The 21,243-nt window shown below is 47.6% G+C and overlaps 2 protein-coding genes across 2 annotated transcripts in view; one reads left to right on the top strand and one right to left on the bottom strand.

The window, feature by feature from the left end:
• Window positions 1-21,243, top strand: part of sgcd (sarcoglycan, delta (dystrophin-associated glycoprotein)) — a 381,774-nt gene that overhangs the window by 95,847 nt on the left and 264,684 nt on the right. The window lies entirely within an intron of this gene.
• On the bottom strand, window positions 6,494-8,174 carry LOC139072312 (uncharacterized). Its single transcript, XM_070555960.1, has 3 exons — window positions 7,089-8,174; window positions 6,751-6,987; window positions 6,494-6,685 (listed from the first exon to the last, which is right to left on the bottom strand). Exons 1-3 carry the CDS (start codon window positions 7,563-7,565, stop codon window positions 6,509-6,511), a joined length of 891 nt encoding a protein of 296 aa, XP_070412061.1. The 5' UTR covers window positions 7,566-8,174; the 3' UTR covers window positions 6,494-6,508.

The following is a 21,243-nucleotide window of genomic DNA, read 5'->3' as shown; positions in this document are numbered from 1 at the left end:
TGATGACAAAGCACAGCTGTAAGCCTCCGCTGGCAGCCCAAAAGACACCTGCTTCTGTAAACACGGGTAACGCATTATTAGGCATAAAAACACACAAGTTCCAAGTTTTCCTTTTTTCTTTGAAGATTTCTGATGTATGTATTTTCCCACTAATCAGATGCTGGGGAATATGTCAACAGGCCCGCAGCAGGGCGCACCAGGCTCCAGCAGGTGATGGCTGTGTGTTTTACATTCCCTGCGTGGTGGGGGAGCTGAAACCTGGGTCGGATAAGGCCCACAGCAGGGCGCACCAGTGTCAGCAGGTGATGGCTATGTGTTTTTAATTCCCTGCGGGGTGGGTGAGCTGGAACCTGGGTCGGATCAGGTGCATAACGGGACGCACCAGTCTCCAGCAGGTGATGGCTGTGTGTGTTTGGTTCCCTGCGGGTCAGAGCAGCTGAGGCCTGGGTCGGATCAGGCCCGCAGCAGGGCGCACCAGGCTCCAGCAGGTGATGGCTGTGTGTTTTTAATTCCCTGCATGTTGGGGTAGCTAAAACCTGGGTCGGATCAGGCCCGCAGCAGGGCGCACCAGTCTCCAGCAGGTGATGGCAGTGTGTCTTTAATTCCCAGCGGGGCAGGGGAGCACAAATCTGGGCAGAGGAGTGCCTCCCGGGGTCCGATCTGGCCCTCAGCAGCCCGCTGTGAGCCTAAAGATCCCCCCCCCCCCCCCCCCCCCCCCGCCGTAGGCTCCATGAGTCTGACCCTGCGTCGGACCCAGTTCAGGCAGGCCCTCCCTTGGGCCCTGCAGCACGTGCCCTGGTTGAAGCAGTCGAAAACCCTGCAAAAATCGGTGTAGAAACTCCAGAAAGACATCACCTGGCAGCGTGGTCCGGCTCCCCGGGCCGGTACCGGGCCCGGACCGGCACGAATGTCCCCCCAGACCACCGCCCGAGGCTTCTGGGGGGCTCCCCAGGCGCAGGGAGTCGGAAACCGCTTGAAAAGCCATTGAGATTTGACCAAACGGCGACCTCTTTGCTCAAAAACAAAGTCCAACGCTCCAAAACCCGTGTTTCACTGCTCGCTTAACGCTTAAGGTGCTAGGCCTCATGGCAAGTAAAATTCATTTCCCTGTGCTCATGGAGGTTTGGATAGGAACGGACGATGACCAAAACGTTAGTTGCTTAACGTTTAAGACGGTCCGCCTCATGGCAAGTAAAATTGATTTCCCTGCACCCCTGGAGGTTTTGGAAAGTGCGAACAATGACCATTGCACTAATCGCTTATCGCTTAAAGTGGTCTGCCTTATGGCAAGTAAAATTGATTTCCCTGCGCCCCTGGAGGTTTTGGAAGGACCGGACGATGACCATCCTCGGGTTAGTAGGGAAGGCCACGGGAGGACCAGCCGAGGAGGCCCAGCTGAACGGCAGTCTTGCCCATGCAGAGTGAGCCATCTCTGGGCCATACTTTGGGGATTTTACCGCCCCCGGGTCTGGTTCTCAGACAAATACCAGACTGCTGGAGCTCATTCCCAGGGGCATGGCGCGCGCTCTGAGGCCGACTTTGGGGCCTGCCTCCGAGCACAAAGTGGGGGAGCGCGGGCCTCCCCGGGTCTGGTTCTCAGACAAATACCATTCAATTCAATTCAATTCAAGTTTATTTATATAGCGCCAAATCACGACAAGTGTCGTCTCAAGGCACTTCACATAATAAACATTCCAAATCAGGTCAGTTCATTAAGCCAATCAGAAATAATATTTCCTATATAAGGAACCCAGCAAATTGCATCAAGTCACTGACTAGTGTCAGTGACTTTACAGCAATCCTCATACTAAGCAAGCATAAAGCGACAGTGGAGAGGAAAACTCACTTTTAACAGGAAAAAACCTCCAGAGAATCCTGGCTCAGTATAAGCAGCCATCCTCCACGACTCACTGGGGATCGAGAAGACAGAGCAGACACACACACACACACACACACACACACACACACACACACACACACACACACACACACACACACACACGCACGCACGCACGCACGCACGCACACACACACACGGACACAAAGACAAGTAATGTGTCTATAGTTATATTGTGATGTCTTAGTAAATATTCTATTTGGTGAAAGATAAACTTTATTGTATTTATCCTAGTGGATCTATAATTAAACGGATAAACTAGTAGTAGCACATCCAACGTCAAGGAAAGCAAAAAGTTTTTATCAGGAGAGGGAGAATGTTTTAGTGGTTAGCAGCAGTGTGCTAGATGATGGCCCCCTCCATGAGGCCACCACAGCTCAGCAGAACATCACCGTAGCTTCTTCTGGGGTTAAAAACACTTAGAGAGAAAATAAAGTTAACAGCTGAAATTGCAGAAAATAATACAGTTAAAGAACAGACTGTAGAAGAAAGCAGTAGAGTGTGAGAAGTGGTCAGTGTATCCTCCATCAGGCTAATCCTATAGCAGCATAACTACAGAGATAACTCAGGATAATCTATCCTATTTAGATGGAGGCATGTTGGAGTCAGGGCAAAGGGAGAGCCGTCTTTACCGACTGTACACTCCACCTCCCTCTACTCCCGCACTTGTCCAGATTTAGGCTAACATCAGATTTTAACCATAGGCCCTATCAAATAAAAATGTTTTAAGCCTATTCTTAAAAGTAGACAAGGTGTCTGCCTCACGGACTAAGGCTGGGAGCTGGTTCCACAGGAGAGGAGCCTGATAGCTAAAAGATCTGCCTCCCATCCTAATTTTAGATATGCTGGGAACCACCAGTAGACCTGCAGTCTGAGAGGGAAGTGCTCGGTTAGGAACATATGGAACAATCCAAGACATTCTCACTCCCAGCGCGTCAAAAAAAAAAAAAACGCTTGGTCAGCCACCCTCCACGTCAGACCCCTGATGCCAAAAGTGCCCTTTTTCGTTACTTATGTGCGAAAAGGGGGTTTTCCCTTATTTGACTGCAGATCCCAATGCAGCGTAAAACTGATGTGATGGGATGTCTGCTACCGTTGCATCCCAATGCAGCGTTACACTGACGGAATGGGATGTCCGCAGCCAGGGCACCAAACAAGCTCATTGTACCTCACCTTAACCGTGTCCTCTTATTTAACCTTATCCTCTTATTTAACCTTCCCCTCACCCCTATCCTAACCTTAACCATCTTGCTAGCGAACACATTAGTGATGTGTCGATCGCTCTAAGAGCTGGCTCTATGAAGTGAACGGCGGGAGGCGCCTCGTCATTGGTCGCGTTTTGACCGAGCCAACGTGAGGGGGAGGTTTCAACTACCACGGTGGAGGTTAAAAGTAGAGGGTATGTGTAACCTCCCCCTCGCCAGATGGTATGTTCTAACGTTCCCCTTGGGCGGTAAATACGAAAATTGACAGTCAGACTCTGACTGTCAGAGTCAGAATGCATGGGAAACAAACGCTTGATCACAGTGAGAGTAACGTTTTAGGTAGCAAGAGGGTTAAGGTTTGGATGAGGGAGAGGGGAAGGTTATAAATAGTGAAACTTTAAGGTTTAGGTGCGGTTAAACGAGCTGGTTCGGTACTGCATTTGAGGTTTAGGTGCGGTTAAATGAGCTGGTTCGGTGCCGCATCGGTTAAATGAGGGTTAAGGTTAGGATGAGGGTGCAGGGGAAGGTTATAAATAGTGAAACGTTAAGGTTTAGGTGCAGTTAAACGAGCTGGTTCTGTGCTGCATCGGCAGATATCTAATCACGTCAGTTTTACGCTGCATTGGGATCTGCAGTTACAAAAGGGAAAAACCTCTTTTCGCACATAAGTAACGAAAAAGGGCACTTTTGGCGTCTGGGGTCTGACGTGGAGGGTGGCTGACCAAGCGCTTGTTTCCGACGCTTAGGGTGTGAGAATGTGTTAAACAATCAGATCACTGATGTATGATGGAGCTTGATTATTAAGAGCTTTATATGTGAGAAGAAGGATCTTAAAATCTATTCTGAATTTAACAGGTAGCCAATGTAGGGAATCTAAGACAGGAGAGATATGATCACTCTTTTTAATTCTCATCAGAACTCTAGCTGCAGCATTTTGGACAAGCTGAAGACTTTTAACTACATTCTGTGGACTTTCTGAGAGTAATGAATTACAGTAATCCAGTCTTGATGTAGTAAATGCATGAACTAGTTTTTCAGCATCACTCCTGGAAATTATGCTTCTAATCTTAGCAATATTCTGAAGGTGGAAAAAGGAAACCAGACTACTGGAGCTCATTCCCAGAGGCAAGGCGCACGCTCCAATGCCGACTTTGGGGCCTGCCTCCGGGCACAAAGTGGGGGAGCGCGGGCCTCCCCGGTTCTGGTTCTCAGACAAATACAGGACTGCTGGAAGTCTATGGCGTTAGACCCATGCCACAACTCGTGCACGCGGATTGGGTCCACATCGCGCGTGTGAACGGGACTCGCGAGTGAAAATATACATGGCGAGAGGTCATTTGTGCACTTAGGGAGCAAACTGTGTCTGTGAGCGCACAAGGATGTGCACAAGTGACAAACCTGCGGGCGCGCGTTGCCAACGAGCACACGGCAGAGGAAAACGTGCGCGCGCGGCAGCCTCTCTGCGCGTTCGGTTTCTGACTCCGCTTGCTCGGCTGTTAAGGGGTCTTGGCACTCTGGAGGCGTGGCCTGTGGCAGATCTTCTCTGTCCTCTGATTGGTTAGTTTTGCCCGCACTTTACCCTCTACCTCATTGGCCCATTGGCTTCCTGTCGGACCAAAATGATGGGAGATATATTCATATAAAAAAATCTGATATTCAGTAGTTGTTGTCATAACTCAGCTGGTAGAGCGGGTGACTCTCCCCCCGGAGGATCCAGGTTCGAGTCCGGGCAAGGAAAATAGAGTAGATGTTATGCTATTTTTTCCTAATTCCTGTGATATCATTTTACAGTTGTGACCGTTCAACTGTCATTAAACGTCCGAATGTTTGCTGGGCAGTGTTTTAAAAAGTGCACATACGTTAGATGGTTTTAACCATATAAAATTATATTTTTTGTGATACTGGAAAAATACATACTGAAATAAAACTACTGATTGAAAACTTTATGACTGTGGTTGTACAATATATGAATCACTAATACACTGCAAAGGCCCTTAGAGTGGGGCTTCCAGAGAGAGAGAGAGAGAGAGAGAGAGAGAGAGAGAGAGAGAGAGAGAGAGAGAGAGAGAGAGAGAGAGAGAGAGAGAGAGAGAGAGAGAGAGAGAGAGAGAGAGAGAGAGAGAGAGAGAGAGAGAGAGAGAGAGAGAGAGAGAGAGAGAGAGAGAGAGAGAGAGAGAGAGAGAGAGAGAGAGAGAGAGAATTTGTATTCTGTCAAAGTTGTAATATTACTTCAGCCACTCTTGAGAGGAGACTCCAAGTAAAAATAGACTTGTGGGTGTAGGTATGTTCAAGTTTAAAAAGTTCTTTCCTCATTAATGTATTGTTTATTTTTTTCAGCATTTAATTGACAAATTATCCTTTCAAATTATTAATTGATGAGTTACATAATTGTCCATTTAGAATTGTTGAATGGACTGAGTCAAGTTTGGTGCACTTTATATATTTAAAAACATGTTTTTTTTATTTTAATGATGCATATAAATAATTTAAATGTTAATTTAATGAAATTTTTCTATTTTTTCATTACCTCACCCTTGTTTTGACAAAAACGGGACCTTGCTGGATAATACCATGGAGAAACTATTTGTTCACAGTACTTGGCTCAGTGAGGATCTGTATACCAAAGGAGGAGATACTCAGAAATCTGTCTGCAGATTGTTACAACCCAGACTGGAAGTGGTGGGCTGTAATAAGAAAGGAGACCAAACAGGAGTGGTGGTTTAAGATTTTTGGCGTCTGCCTGATCAATCCCGGTGGGGGCTTTGGTCCCTGGGCTCTGCTGGGTACCCGGCAGGGGTGGTAGCCCCTGGGTCCCGGGTCGCTGGGTCCTGGGCTCGGCCGGCTAGGGGGTGGGAGGCTGTGGGCGGGCCTGTGGGCTTGCCGCTGATATCTCCCGGGACTCTGCCGACTGCTGGTTGTGGTCCCCCGGGGCGATCCTCTGTGCCTCTCGAGGGGAGCAGGGACCTTTCTGGTTGCAGTCTCCTTGGGGTTCCTGTGTTCTGGGGAAGCACCTGGATCTCTGGGACTTGGAGCTCCCCCCGTCTCCTACACATCTTTGGGGGGCAGATCTGTGGTCCCTCACACTCTCTAATGGACGCTCCTATAGAGAAACCTTACATAAACAAGCGCGTGTACACACACAGGTGCTCACATGGTGCTCTCAAAAGTATGGGTTTGGGCACGTTAAACACAGGTCTTAAGACTATGGTGGGCACTTAATGCACTGTGATTTATTATCGTGTGATTGTTCAGTTAAACAATGTTGATTATATATTTCTTCATCAAGTTGACGCAGTGATAGCTTGATCTTGTATTGTTGTTGTGTCCCATTTTTTTTTGTGTGTGTGTGGGGGGGGGGGTGCTTTTTTAGTCTCTTTCTGCAGGTCTAGAAGCAGACTCTTGTTCATTATTGTTTATTTTTGTGGAACCCCCCCCCCTCTCTCTCCCCACCTTTGTCATGCTGGGCTGCAGTTTTTTGACCCACGACATGCAGAATCATGCACGGAGACAAAGGTAAGTAAAAAGGTTTATTATAATGTATGAAGGAGATGATGGTCTGAGATCCGATGGTTCCGGTGGGGTTCTAGAACAGAGACTGGAGTGAGTATATGCAGGTTTGACCGTGAAAGAAATGAGTTTGTAGCTTACAGTTTCCTGGTTGTTGGTAAGGCTGAGAGGGGTGGGCAAGTCACGGCTGGCTGAGCTGGTAGAGCGAGAGTCAGGTGAGGCTGGGAGCTGAGTACCAGAGTTGGAGGTGTCCGAGTTGGCAGGTGGGGATTTGGAGAGCAGGCGGTCAGGGGTGAGCGATGGGACTGGCAGACAGGGTTGGAATCCGATGAGTCTTCTTGCAGCTGATGGAGGCTTGGTTGGTGGAGGAGAAGTTTCCTGAGGAGGTCGGAGGAGAACAGGACAGATAATCTCAGGAAGGCGAGATACACAAAAAAAACAAGTTTTCAGACATGCGCTAGGTGCTGGCAAAGTTCTACCCAATGCTGAGTATCATCCGGTACTGATGAGTTGTCCCAACGCTCCTTAAATCCCCTGACCACTGATGAACAGATAGGTAGCAGCTGCTCTCCAGCTGCTCTCCAGACACACCCACCTGCACACAGAAGACTCAGCACAACACAGTTAGATTCAGCAAACCATGACAGTACCCCCCCCTCAAGGGCCGCCACCCGGCGGCGAAGAGGAGGAGGAGGCGGAGGAGGCACGAGAAGCATCAAACTCCCGGATGAGGGATGGGTCGTCAATCCAAGAACCAGGGATCCATTGACGGTGCTCCGGGCCATAACCCACCCAATCAACCAAGAACTGGCGACCTCAGCCACGGGGTCTGGCATCCAACAGGCGACGAACCCGGTAACCCATACTACCATCAGCAAGACGGACAGGCGGCGGGGGATCAGAGGCAGAAGCGGGACACAGGGAACTGGATGACACAGGCTTGATGAGAGAGACATGGAAGACTGGATGGATCTTGAGCGAGGGAGGCAAAGAGAGACGAACAGACCAGGGACTGATGACCTCACATATGGTATAAGGGCCTATGAACCGGGGGGAGAGTTTCTTGCTGGTGTCTTTGAGCTTGATGTCCTTGGTCGAAAGCCACACTTGTTGTCCACAAGCATAAGGAGGAGCCGGACGACGATGGCGGTCCGCCAGTCGCCGATTCCGTTCGGCTGTGCGGTGCAAAGCGGCACGAGTCTGGGTCCAGGTTCTTCTTGCTCGTCGAATGAACTGTGGCACGGTGGTTGTTGTAGGGAGATCAGACGGGAAGAGTGGAGGTTGATAGCCTAAAGAAGATTCGAACGGGGATTGACCAGTAGCAGAGGAAACATGGGCGTTGTGAGCGTACTCAATCCAGGGAAGTTGGGTGCTCCAGCTAGTTGGATTTGAGGAGCACACACAACGAAGCATGGCCTCCAACTCCTGGTTGAGTCGCTCACATTGGCCGTTGGTTTGGGGGTGATATCCGGAACTCAGGGAGACGCTGGCTCCTAGTGAGGTAGCAAATTCCTTCCAGACCCTGGAGAGGAATTGGGGACCACGATCTGAAAGGATTTCTGTTGGGATGCCATGCATGCGGAAAACGTGTTTTATGAGAAGTTCGGCGGTGACGGCGGAGGAAGGAAGAGACTTTAAGGGGACGAAATGACAGGCCTTAGAAAACCTATCGATGATGGATAAAATAACTGAAAAACCCTTAGAGGGAGGCAGACCGGTGACAAAATCCAGGGCTATGTGGGACCAAGGGCGAGAAGGAATTGGCAGAGGTTTAAGTAATCCAGAGGGAGGTTGGTTAGTACCTTTATTGCGGGCACATACATGACAGGCGCTGATGTATTCCTTTATGTCTCTGTACATGGAGGGCCACCAGAAGGACCGACGAACCAGAGCAAGGGTACGGCCAACTCCGGGATGTATTGAAAATCTGGCTGTATGTGCCCAGTGGATGACTGACCCTCGGACCTGTTGTGGAACATAGAGCTTCTGGGGAGGACCGTTCCCTGGGTCCGGGTCAGTTCGTTGCGCCTCTATTACCTTTTGTGAGATATCCCAGGTGATTGATGCCAGAACGCAGGATGGAGGAAGTATGGTAGCGGGTTCCTGGTCTTTGTCTGTGGAGTACTGACGGGACAGGGCATCTGGTTTCACATTTTTGGTTCCGGGTCTGAAAGAGATAGTGAAGTTGAACCGAGTGAAAAACAGAGACCAACGGGACTGTCTGGGGTTAAGTCTTTTGGCTTCCTTCAGATAAGCGAGGTTCTTGTGATCTGTCCAGATTATGATGGGGTACTCAGCTCCCTCCAGCCAATGGCGCCATTCCTCCAGTGCGAGTTTCACTGCCAGCAACTCCCGGTCACCCACATCATAATTTTGTTCTGCAGGCGAGAGTTTCTTTGAAAAAAAAAGCACAGGGGTGAAGCAAGTTATCGGAAGGAGACCTCTGGGAGAGAACAGCCCCCACCCCGGAGTCTGAAGCGTCCACTTCAACTGTGAATTGAAGAGTGGGATCGGGACGAGACAGGACAGGAGCTTGTGAAAAACGAGTCTTTAACTCCAGAAAAGCGGTGTCTGCCTCAGGGGTCCATACAAAAGTTCTCTTAGTGGATGTTAATTTGGTGAGAGGTGATGCTATTTGGCTGTAGTTGCGGATGAACCTTCTGTAAAAATTAGCGAACCCTAGGAACCGTTGTAACTGTTTACGGGTGGTGGGAGTGGGCCAATCACGAACTGCTTGGATCTTCTCGGGATCTGTCTTCAACCGCCCGCTCTCCAAGACGAATCCAAGAAACTTCACGGATGAGGCGTGGAATTTGCATTTCTCGGCTTTAACAAAGAGGCGGTTTTCCAAAAGACGTTGCAGTACAGCTCGGACGTGATGGCGGTGTTCTGAGAGGCTGCTGGAGAATATCAGGATATCGTCGAGGTAAACTGTAACGAACTTATCATTGAAATCGTGGAGAACCGAGTTGACTAGTGACTGGAAAACAGCAGGGGCGTTGGTGAGGCCAAAGGGCATTACCAGATATTCATAGTGGCCCAAGGGTGTCTTGAATGCCGTCTTCCACTCGTCACCCTCTCGGATACGGACCAGGTGGTAAGCATTACGGAGATCTAGTTTTGTGAAAATGGTGGCTTTCTGGACAGGATCAAAAGTGGAGGATAACAGAGGCAGAGGATACTTGTTTTTTATTGTAATTTGGTTAAGCCCCCTATAATCGATACAGGGGCGTAGAGAGCCGTCCTTTTTTGCAACAAAGAAAAAACCTGCTCCAAGAGGAGATGTAGATGGGCGAATAATACCGGCAGCTAGAGATTCTGAAATGTAAGTGGCCATGCATTCCCGTTCGGGCTTGGACAAACTGTATAATCTACTGGAGGGTAATGTAGCGCCCTGCAGGAGATCAATACAGCAGTCGTACGGGCGATGAGGTGGCAGAGAGGAGGCCCGGTCTTTACAGAACACAGCTTGTAAATCATGATATTCAGATGGAACTAGAGACAGATCGGGAGGAGTAGGTGTACTGGAAACTGGAGCTGAGACAGAGAGGTTAGCAGATAGGAGGCAGTGAGATAAGCAATATGGGCTCCAGGATGAAATCTGATTGGTTTTCCAGTCAATGTGAGGATTGTGAGTGACTAACCAGTCATGACCCAAAACAACCGGGGTCTGGGGCGAAGGGAACACGAAAAAGGTTATGGTTTCATGATGGTTACCGGAGATTAACAACTTTACTGGCGCTGTCTGGTGGGTGATTGTGGTCAGCGAATTACCGTCCAATGATGATGCCCTGATGGGGGTGGTAAGTGGTGTCGTAGGAATGTTGAGTCGGTCCACGATTGTCTGGTCCAGAAGGTTTCTCTCACAACCTGAATCCACCAAGGCCTTAGCAGGAAAACAGTCCTGATTAAATGAGACAGAGCAGTTTAGTTCACAACGGGAAGACTTGTTATCCATATTACCACCCACCAATACTCCCGGAATTATTGGCGGGCTCTCCCTTTTGGGCGAACAGGGCAACTAGACAGGAAATGGCCAGGCTTTCCACAATACAAGCAAAGTCGGGAGGAGAGTCTGTGTAATCTTTCCTCTGGAGTTAGGCTGGCCCGGCCAACCTGCATGGGCTCGTCCTGAGGGACCGAAACATTGATGGGTCTTGGTGGTGAAGCGGATTGGAAAAATTGGTTTTGCAACACTGGCTGATAACACGGCTGGACAGGTCTTGGGCGGCTTCGTTGCCTCTTCTCTATGCGGGCAGCCAAACTGATCAGGTCCTCCAATGTTTCTGGTTCTGGACAAAAAGCTAATTGGTCTTGCAAACTAGTGTTGAGGGCTTGGGAGAAGGCTCCTTTGAGGGAGTCTGGATCCATTTTGGAGATGGTAGCGAGGGTTCTAAAGTCTATGGCAAAATCTAGGACCGTTTGTTTACCTTGTTTCATATTCCATAATGTCTTTGATATCTCGGCGGGTGTTTCAGTATTGTCAAAAGTGTTCCTAAATTCAGTGAGAAAATCGTGCAATGTGCCTTTAAGAAAATCAGGATCACGACTACGTGCCTCTGCCCATTGGAGGGCGCGACCGCGGAGCAGACCTACGATGTAGGAAATCTTTATTTGGTCATAGTTGTATGTTTCAGGGTATGTTCCGAAAGTTAGATCACATTGCAGGAGAAAACCTCGAACTTGGCCGAATTCACCCCGGTAAGTGTCTGATGGAGAAGACTCCGGGACCCGGAAATGCAGACGGGGTGCTTGGACGGTTTGAACCGGAAGCGCTTGAGCGGCTGACGGAGGAGCAGAAGGAATAGACGCTGTTAGTTTATCATTGAACTGCCGGATTACGGATTCTAATTGAAACAGGTGTTGGTTTGTTTTGGACTGGTGCTCGAGAAGGGACTGGATGGAATTTTCATGTTTGGATAAAGTCGAGGCGAGAGCCGGCAGGAGAGATTCTGCGAGTGGGTCAGAATTTTGACCGGATGATTCTGTCATGCTGGGCTGCAGTTTTTTGACCCACGACATGCAGAATCATGCACGGAGACAAAGGTAAGTAAAAAGGTTTATTATAATGTATGAAGGAGATGATGGTCTGAGATCCGATGGTTCCGGTGGGGTTCTAGAACAGAGACTGGAGTGAGTATATGCAGGTTTGACCGTGAAAGAAATGAGTTTGTAGCTTACAGTTTCCTGGTTGTTGGTAAGGCTGAGAGGGGTGGGCAAGTCACGGCTGGCTGAGCTGGTAGAGCGAGAGTCAGGTGAGGCTGGGAGCTGAGTACCAGAGTTGGAGGTGTCCGAGTTGGCAGGTGGGGATTTGGAGAGCAGGCGGTCAGGGGTGAGCGATGGGACTGGCAGACAGGGTTGGAATCCGATGAGTCTTCTTGCAGCTGATGGAGGCTTGGTTGGTGGAGGAGAAGTTTCCTGAGGAGGTCGGAGGAGAACAGGACAGATAATCTCAGGAAGGCGAGATACACAAAAAAACAAGTTTTCAGACATGCGCTAGGTGCTGGCAAAGTTCTGTTGCAAGCCCGAGCAACCAGTCAAGGCTTAGAAACAGTGGTCAGGGACAAGGGTCACACAAGGGTCAAGAGGACAGGAGTTCAGGACTTGCTGGTGAGGACAGAACTAGGCAAAGGGTCAAAAGACAAGCTGTCTTCTCTAGATCCACCCATGGACACACCCCTGGGCCCGCCCCTAACTCCACCTCTGGCGGGAAAAGAAGGAATGGCATGGAGTGAGGAGAGGTCCAGCTGGACCCAGGAGCTCTCAGGAATGCTGAAAGAAGATCTACAATTTGCTACCAATATGAAGATTTATGACCTGTGCTCTCATTCCAGGAGTGCAGCATGTAACTTTTGTGCCCTCATGTGAATACTGCATGTAGTGAAATGATACTAAATGTCTTATGTAGAGCTAAAAAAAGTGTATCTGGTAGATGACCCCTTGACCTAAACTGTCAGGAGAGAATGACTTGTGACTCTTGCATTGTTTAGAGCAGTCTCAGAAATGATATAAAAGGATGCAGCTCAGATCGAGAGGGAGTGCTTCAGGCTTCGTTCTTGGGGAGATTCTGAGAAGACAAGAGCTGGTGTAAACTGACTCTTATTTAATCATTTTGAACTAATTCCTCCGTGGGGGATAGTAGTTGTTTTTTACTTTACCCATTTTTGTATTTTGATTTTGTAATAAACCTTTTTTGAAAAAGAAACATAATCCTGATTCTTTCAGGTTTTCTCCAAAGCTTCACGTTTGGAGCCCTGGCCATAAATTGCACAGAGGTAAGCATGTCGAAGGTCGGTCTCTGAATTATCAGGACTTACTTTACAGTTTATAACAGAATAATATGAAGAAACCTTAAGATAAGGGAAGTTTTAACTTCTCCCTCCTTGCGGGTAACGAGTTGTCTTAAGGGCGATAAAAGCAAAATATTCGAGGTTATTTTGGCTCTGATTGCAGGTTGAAAAAGTCTCTAATCAGCTGGAAGGTTGGATTAATAAATAAATTGATAAACTTATGATAGCCTGATCAACTAGCATAAATCATTTTATAGTTGCCAACCTCCCACATAAGCTGTTAGAGGCGCAATTAATTCCGGGTAATCCAAACAATTGCTGAGAGGCTTGGCTTGCCTCCAGACTTCTCTCTAGTATCTTAACCAAAAGGTAACGAGTTTAAAAGAAGTGTAGCACTCTGGGGCTGGCTATTCGTGCAAGTCATTTCACCTTTAAAATAAAAGACAAGATTCTAATTAGATAGTCCAAACCCGGATCTAGTACGATTATACTCGTCGATACACCCCCGAACCCTGATGGATGCACCGTCTCATAAGTTCTAACGGAACTGGGTTTTAAAGGAACCGGTAAATGGGACGGGCACGCGACATGGCGCCCAACGTGGGGCAACGGAGTGAAGGTCTAAATATTAGATACCGGGCTATCCGACGTAGAACTGTCTTTTAGGCTGATAAAAGCTTGCGCGCTAAGGACCTATTAAGCTTATAACCTTGGAGTGAAAACCGCACCAGTTTCTCGAAAAAGAAAGAAATCTGGGAGAACGGACGATCAACTTAAAAAGGTATAAAGAAAATACGGCATTCCGACGCAAGAAAAGCCAAGGATAAAAGCTAGGCAAAAAATAAAAATAAATAAAGAATAAGAAAAACTTTTAACCAGCCATGGCAGATAGATCTTTCAATATCCTGTAACCGGAGCTTTCAGAATGAGGCTGGAAAAGCTAGTATGGAGCTGCGGCGGGGCGCTGTCCGGGTGCTGAGGCACAAGTGAGATGCGATTAAACGTCATGGCTGGATCAAAATCTAGTGAAGGACTGATATGTAAGAATCTGTGTGACTTGGGCCTCGTTTCTGGTAACACGGGGAGGTATTTGTCACGAACTGTAAAGTAATCATGTTTCCTAGCTTCATAGAATCTCATGTCGGGCATCGTCACGCGCAATGGAGGCTAGAAGCCGGGAACATGTTTAATGTGTGAACCTCTGTGCTTAAGGGCTCCGTGAGGGGAGAAACCGTGCCGCCTGTAAAGGACGGACTTATAACTGGGAGCATTGGAACTCTGCTCCAATTAAACTTTGTTTTTAGAGGATCTGCTTGAGACAAGCACCTAGCTTCCGCTCTCGGCAGCCTGCAGATATGAGAAGCCACAGCTGAACAGAGAAAAAGCACTCAGTCAGCTGAGCAACAACAGACAAGCAGGATGTGGTGACATCACCCCTCCCCCTACTAGTTCTGTTGAGAAGGGAGAGTCCTGAACTAACAGCTCCGTATGATTCTGACCTGACAGACAGCTACACTAATAAGGCGTAAGCATTTTTAACCTTGCCACATTTGGTGTTGTTGGCAGGATCCATGTAGTACTGTCAAGTAGGTCCGTGGATGTGAAGTTTGTGGCACCTTGCGCGGGAGTACGAGGACGCGCTGGTGGAAAGAGGGGGGAAGGTGTGACAGTGTGAGCGTTCTGTCACAATGTCTTGATTGATAATGCATACTGGCCATTTGGCTAAGGGGATGTCCCTTTGGCTGAGTGGTTAGAGCGTATGACTCCCACCCCGGGAGTCTCGGGATCGAATCCCGCCCGGGCCCTCATTAATCCACCTTGCCACACTTTATAGTTTTTAGCGTAAGCTTCCCACCTGCAGCTACAAGCAGAGTTAGCTTGTTGCTGTTCAGGTGTGTGAGGAGAATATTTGAAGCTCTGCAGTAAAAGATGTCTTCAGTCTGGAGGGAGAGAGTCTCTGCTTGAAGGTGGAGACTGAGATGTTCCAACCAGCAGCTCAGCTGACAAGATGGCAGCAGAAACTGGTGGAGAAGCAGGAACCCAGTTCTGAACCCTCATGAACAAACATCTGGTTCTTCAGAGACTGAAGTGAGTGATGATGATGATGATGATGGTGTGTATCTGGACTCTGAGCTAGTCAGACTCTGGGTCTGAGACTGGAGATGAAGATGATCCAGAGGAGGAGGCAGCCCCACCCCAAAGAAGGCTGTTGCAGTCCCCTGGCTAGATTTTTCTCGCATGGGGGATGTTGCGAGTCCCACATGCCAAAGACAGTGGCAAGTACGGGGTCAGAAGGTGAGCCACACTGGACTGGCTTGTGCGAGCAAAATCAGCCAGTCGACAGGAGTTGGGCTGCAGGTCAAAAAAACTGTGGTCAGAAACAAGGGTCACACAAGGGTCACAGGGACAAGAGGACAGAACTGGGCGAAGGGTCAGGAGACTGACCCCACCTCTTTGCCCCACCCCTGGCTTGGAAAGATGGGATTGGAGGAGAACAGAATGAAGACAAGCCCATCAGATCCAGAAGCCCTCTCGGGAACATTGGAGAGAAACTGAAGAATGCTGCAAAAGATGATGCAATGACCTGTGTTAAGAAGGAAAATGACACCAAATGTTTTGTGTTGAGCTACAAAGTGTGTATCTGGTAAATGACCCCATGACCTTAAGCTGGTCCAGGAAGGGTATATAAGAACAGCTCTGAACAGCAGAGAGGGATTGAGAGATTCGACAGCAGCTGGGGCAGAGGACAAGAAGAGACAGAGCAGATTTGGAGGGGTCATCCCCCATCCTGCTGGATGGGGGATGACAGGCAGTTTTTTGGAGAGAAGCAGAGCTAGACAAGTGAGTTCTTGGAGAGATTCTGAGAAGACGAGAGCTAGTGTAAACTAACTCTTATTTAATCATTTTGAACTAATTCCTCCGTGGGGGATAGCAGTTGTTTTTTCATCTACCCATTTTTGTATTTTGATTTTGTAATAAACCTTTTTTGAAAAAGAAACATAATCCTGATTCTTTCAGGTTTTCTCTAAAGCTTCACGAGTGGGGGGCTCTGATCATTAATTGCACAGAGGTAAGCACATTAATTATGGGTTCTGGAATTATCAGGACTTACTTTACGGTTTGTGACAGATTAATATAAAGAAACCTTAAGATAACGGGATTGCTTAAAAAGAAGTGAGCTACTACAGAAGGAAAGGTCTTACATATTATTTCACCTTTAAAATAAAAGATATGATTCTAACTTAGGACGCCCAAACCAGGATCTAATACCATAATACTCACCGACATCCCCATCGAACCCTGATGGATGCACCGTCTCATAAGTTCTAACGGAACTGGGTTTTAAAGGAACCGGTAAATGGGACGGGCACACGACATGGCGCCCAACGTGGGGCTAATCGGCGAAGGTTCAAATATTAGATACCGGACTATTCGACGTAGAACTATGTCTTTTAGGCTGATAAAAGCTTACGCACTATGGACCTGATAAGCTTATAACCTTGGAGTGAAAACCGCACCAATTTCTCGAAAAGGAAGGAAATTTGGGAGAACGGACGATTAACTCAAAGAGGTATAAAGAAATCACGGCTTTCCGACGTAAGAAAAGCCAAGGATAAAAGCTAGGCAAAAAATAAAAAGGAATAAAGAGTAAGAATAAAGAATAAGACGTGAAAACGAATAAAAATAAAATAAATAATAAAAAAGAGAAACTTTCAACCAGCCATGGCAGATAGATCTTTAACGGTAAAACCGGAAAATGTTCTCCTTAATGTAAGATTTGTCACCGGAGAAATAGCGACATTTCAAGGTGAACCACAAAGCGTTTTAGCAGTATCCTGTAACCGGAGCTTTCATAACAAGGCCGAAACGGCTCAAGCCGCAGCGGAGCGCTGTCCGAATGCTGAAACTCAAGTAAAGAATAATCATGTATTTCCGTTAGTGGGTGATTTAGTGATTCTAGCAGAACAACAAAATGATCCTGTTTTTAATCAGATAGCGTGGTGTTGTTGGGAAAATCCAGCGAAACTCCCCACGGGCGAGCAGTATGAGATCCTTCTGGGATTGCTTGAGCAAATACCAACTGGAACGGAACCTTTAGTTCTCACTCCATTTGGAGTCGGGCAGTACCGATGTGATCAGGGAGCGATGTACTCTGCTATGGCGGAGTTCGTGGTTCAACGGGCTAATAGTAGAACAATTTACTTCTTATCTAGAAGCAAAAATGAGGCAATTCAAATGAGACAGGCGTTATGTAACCGACTGGGGATCACGGAGCTCCAAGCGGAAATGTACCGGAGACGAGCTGCAGTTGAAATGTCGGACTCCTGGGATGAAGCCCAATCGGTTCCGACCGCGCCCCCTTTGTATCCAGCGCTCCGCGGGGAATTCCCTGTGAGCCCCGGTTCCGAGAGCGGATTTCCTCCACCCCCACCGAACCCGCCTGACGCGGTTCGGCCGGCGCAGTGGAACCCGTTTCTACATGTACAAACCCCTTCTCAGGTGCCCATGAGAGGAGCGGAGAGACCGCCCACTGAACAGCATGTTGCTGCGTGGGACAAAGACGAGACCCAGAGACGGTCAGGAGCTGAAAGGACTCCAAACCCAATTCCTTTTCCCCCGTTAGAACCGCATAGTCCCGCGGCTCCTCCGAATCATGTTATGATAGGTCAAGAACCGGTGATAATTTTATCAGGCGAGAAAATAGATGCGGAGATCCGAGAAGAAGATGTGTTGATCTTTCTGAAAGATCCACAAAGTTCTGCCAGTACTACGTCCTCATTAAGTTCTCTGAGGAGACTTTTAGGGGCAGAAAGCAGAAGTTCTATGATTCCGCTGGTAGATCGTAATTACGAAGCTGGAGAAATTACTACTCTCTTAGACAAGCAATTAGGGAATCTGGAAGGTCGTGTCAGCGCTATTTCCATAATTAACGTAGACCCTCATAATCCCGACATCTCTTTTCACCAAGCTTGGGAGCGGGTGGTGTCAGAAGCCTTGGATTTAGGAGCGCGACGGCTAGTGTTTAAGCTTAATAACAAACCCCAGGTGTGTCGGATAACTGAAGCATATGGTGCAGGTTTAGTGATTTATTCCGAAGCCTCTAGCAGGCTAGGAGACATCCCGGTCGTAATTTTAGTGGATAAGTCAGCCTTGCCGCGAGTAGAGAAGAAAGTCAAACATTGGTTTGAGGCCAGAGACAGAAGCAGCGAGAGTGAGGCTGAATCGGAGGAAGAACAGGGTTCCCAACTGGTGGTGCGTGGCACACCCAAAGGGACGCTCAGGTCAGAATGCGAATCCCATCAAAAATGCAGCACTCGGATCCCTGGAGGCAAAACACCTGAAAAAGTGAGTTGGTTATCCCCAGTTACAGCCCATGAGCAAGGTGAGAACAGAGAAAATGTAGAGCAGCAACCCCAGAGAGCAGAAAAAGGAGATGAGACAAATCCTATGGTTTATGGCATTAGAGGACTAAATAAGAAAAGCCGTCCAGTACAGATGAAATATTATGACCCTCAGGCACCTCCTAACATAGGCCCAGTTAGACCGGTTCCAGAACCAGGACGAGGCCAGTTTGCAATTAATACAGAGGGAGACCAGAATTATGCAGGAGAAGAAGCAGAAAATCCTTTTCCAGACTGGTACCCTGTAGATGGCTTCACGACTTCAGCAATTCAAGCAGCAAAAAGTAGGGAAGAAGTCATGTTGCAACCAGGATGGGGGCAACCTTTTAAGCATGCTTATTTAGGCCAAGGATATGATTTTTATCGAGGTGGATGTATGGCTAGAGATTCGGCAGTGAAAACTCACTGCTACTCGCCGTGCAGCCCCTCCCAACCTTTGGATGTAAACCGAAGCACTCCGCAGGGAGGACAGCTTAATTCAATGCCTAAAGAGAGAATCCTAGAACAGGAATGTTCCCCATATTGGCAAACTGCTCAGGAACAGTCAAGAGTAAGCTTAGGACATTTTGATCATACCATTCTGCCACAAAGAGCATCGGGTGAGACAGACGCTGGGTATGTACAGCGGCTTCAGGATCGAGGTATGACGATTGAGCAACTTTCAAGTCCAGAAATTTCTCAGGTTATAGCATTAAAGAACGATCTGCGTTTAACCCCAGGAGCCTCGTTGATGTCCCTGGCGGAGAGTTCTCCCAGAGGGATCGGTGAGGATTCTGGTGAACGACGGAGGAAAGCTTTAAGCTCTGAAATCAGTACAGGAAAAGTTACATTAGCGGGGTGTTTGGGAACAATCGCAGGGCTTTCCCAAGTACAGCAGGAAAAACTTTTAGCTGATCTGCCCGGGGGATTAATGATGGCTGCGATGTGGCCTAATCTCTCCCCTGCAGAAAAAATCAGACAAGCGCAGGCGTGGGATCGCACGAGGGAATTTAAGCAGTCAAAAAACGAATTAGGACGGCAGGCCGGAAACAGATTGAAAGGTCAGATACCATCCCCTCTGCCCCCTCCACACCAACAGCAAGGGAGCCAATCAGTGAGTTCTCAACCGAGGCAACTCCCACCCAGAACAGAACCGAATCAGAACCAGAGAACCAGGGGCCAAATGGACCCAAATGCAAGGCCGTTTTTCATGGGACCCCCCGGCTGCCCTGTGGCTCGACCCAGGAGAGCGAATCCGGAGGAGTGGGCCCGGATGACCAGAGAACAGAAGGAGAAATTGATCCAATCAATCAAAGATTGGGACGCGAAATACCACAATCAGAGAAGACCGCCACCACAAAAGTAGAAATAATTGAGGCGCTCTCATCTCATACGCATTGGGATGGGGAGTGGCTTAAAGTAAAATACGAAAATACAAAATACATTTTAGATACCGGGGCATTAATATCAGTAAAGCGTGAAAATAATCCGATGGAACAAATAGGATACAAGAATGTGATACTCGCAGACGGCTCTGTACGTAACATGGCAGTTCATAAAGACGAACAGGGAATTCTTTACATAAAAGGTGCAGAAAACTTAATTAGTTTAAAGGATTTAGTTAAAATAACGAAAGACCCAGCGCTGCAATTGAGTTTTTTAGGTGAATTAGATATGGATAGTCTCATTAAAGAACAACTGGAGAAGACTAGTTTGGACCCGCACAAACTCAGAGAAATAATCCAAAAAGGTAATTGGGCTACACACAAAAATGATTGTGGCAGAGTAAAAGAACAATGCATTATTAAAGGAGCGATGCCTGCCAGGGAAAAGCAGTATCCGATCAGAGAAGGAAGAGATGAGATCAGATGTACTCTCGCTGAGCTTAAAGAAAAAGGGATAATCGAAGAGAAAGATACATTATCCACCTGTCTTCCCATTCAAGCTGTTCCTAAACCTGATGGCACCTACAGACTGGTACACAATTTAAAAGGTTTAAATAGAGTGACTCCGCACGACGTGCGTAAAACTTTTGACCCATACATGCAGCTCCGAACCATGCCTATTAAAAAATATAAAACATGCATCGATTTGGCTAACGGTTTTTGGTCTGTACCTTTAGCGCAAGAAAGTCGAGCTAAAACTGGATTTACATTTGAAGGAAAGCATTTTCAATGGTGCGTTGTACCTATGGGATGGGTAAATGCGGCGAATAAATTTCAAAGTGTCGTACAGTCATATCTGGAAGGTTTACCTGTCGTTCAATATATTGATGACATATTTTTCACGCATGATTGTGAAAGCGAACACCTGAAAACTTTGGACGAGGTGGTGACCAGACTGACATATGCAGGATTCAAACTCAACTTGAAGAAAAGCCAGCTAGGACGCACAAAAGTCACGTTCCTAGGTTTTGAGGTGTCAAATTCAGTGTCAGTACCTTGCACCTATTTGCAAAACATAACACCCCCGCATGACTTACTGACACTGGAAGGTGTAATCGGACAGCTTCAGTACATTTCCAGCAACGTCCGTGATTTTCGAAACATCATTGATCCCATAATGTCACTTAAAAAAGGTCTCAGAACCAAAGTGGGTCAGAAACTGGTGACGCACAACCGCAAACTGAGCTCACAGGAGCGTGAGACTTACCAAGCAGTGATGGTTAAAATAGGTGCTAATCTAGTGAATCTTTCAAATAGAGAGCATCATGAACCGTTAGCTGTAAGAGTGATTGTAGGACAGGATTTCACAGAGTGTTTATTTCAGAACTATGACAGCAAGAGTCTGATAACATGTAAAGGCTATAAACTCGCACCAACTGAGAGCCGTTACACGCCCAGCGAAAAGGTGCTGACCACCCTGATGAAACATAAAGATATGATGTTCGCTCTGGCCGGATCGCAAAAAATCATAATTCAATCTACTGATTATATGATTAAAGAACTTCGGAAAGATCTCCT

Source organism: Nothobranchius furzeri, chromosome 10 (assembly GCF_043380555.1).
Source record: "Nothobranchius furzeri strain GRZ-AD chromosome 10, NfurGRZ-RIMD1, whole genome shotgun sequence".
Classification (NCBI taxonomy): domain Eukaryota; kingdom Metazoa; phylum Chordata; class Actinopteri; order Cyprinodontiformes; family Nothobranchiidae; genus Nothobranchius; species Nothobranchius furzeri.
This window is presented reverse-complemented; position numbering and strand designations above follow the sequence as displayed.

What these genes read in the sequence shown, in the direction of transcription:
- LOC139072312 (XM_070555960.1), bottom strand. Translation starts at nt 7,565, where the DNA reads ATGTCTCTCTCATCAAGCCTGTGTCATCCAGTTCCCTGTGTCCCGCTT. An exon ending in CGGATGATACTCAGCATTGG is followed by an intron (nt 6,988 to 7,088) that starts GTAGAACTTTGC and finishes CGACCTCCTCAG; the next exon opens with GAAACTTCTCCTCCACCAAC. An exon ending in TTACCAACAACCAGGAAACT is followed by an intron (nt 6,686 to 6,750) that starts GTAAGCTACAAA and finishes TCTCTGTTCTAG; the next exon opens with AACCCCACCGGAACCATCGG.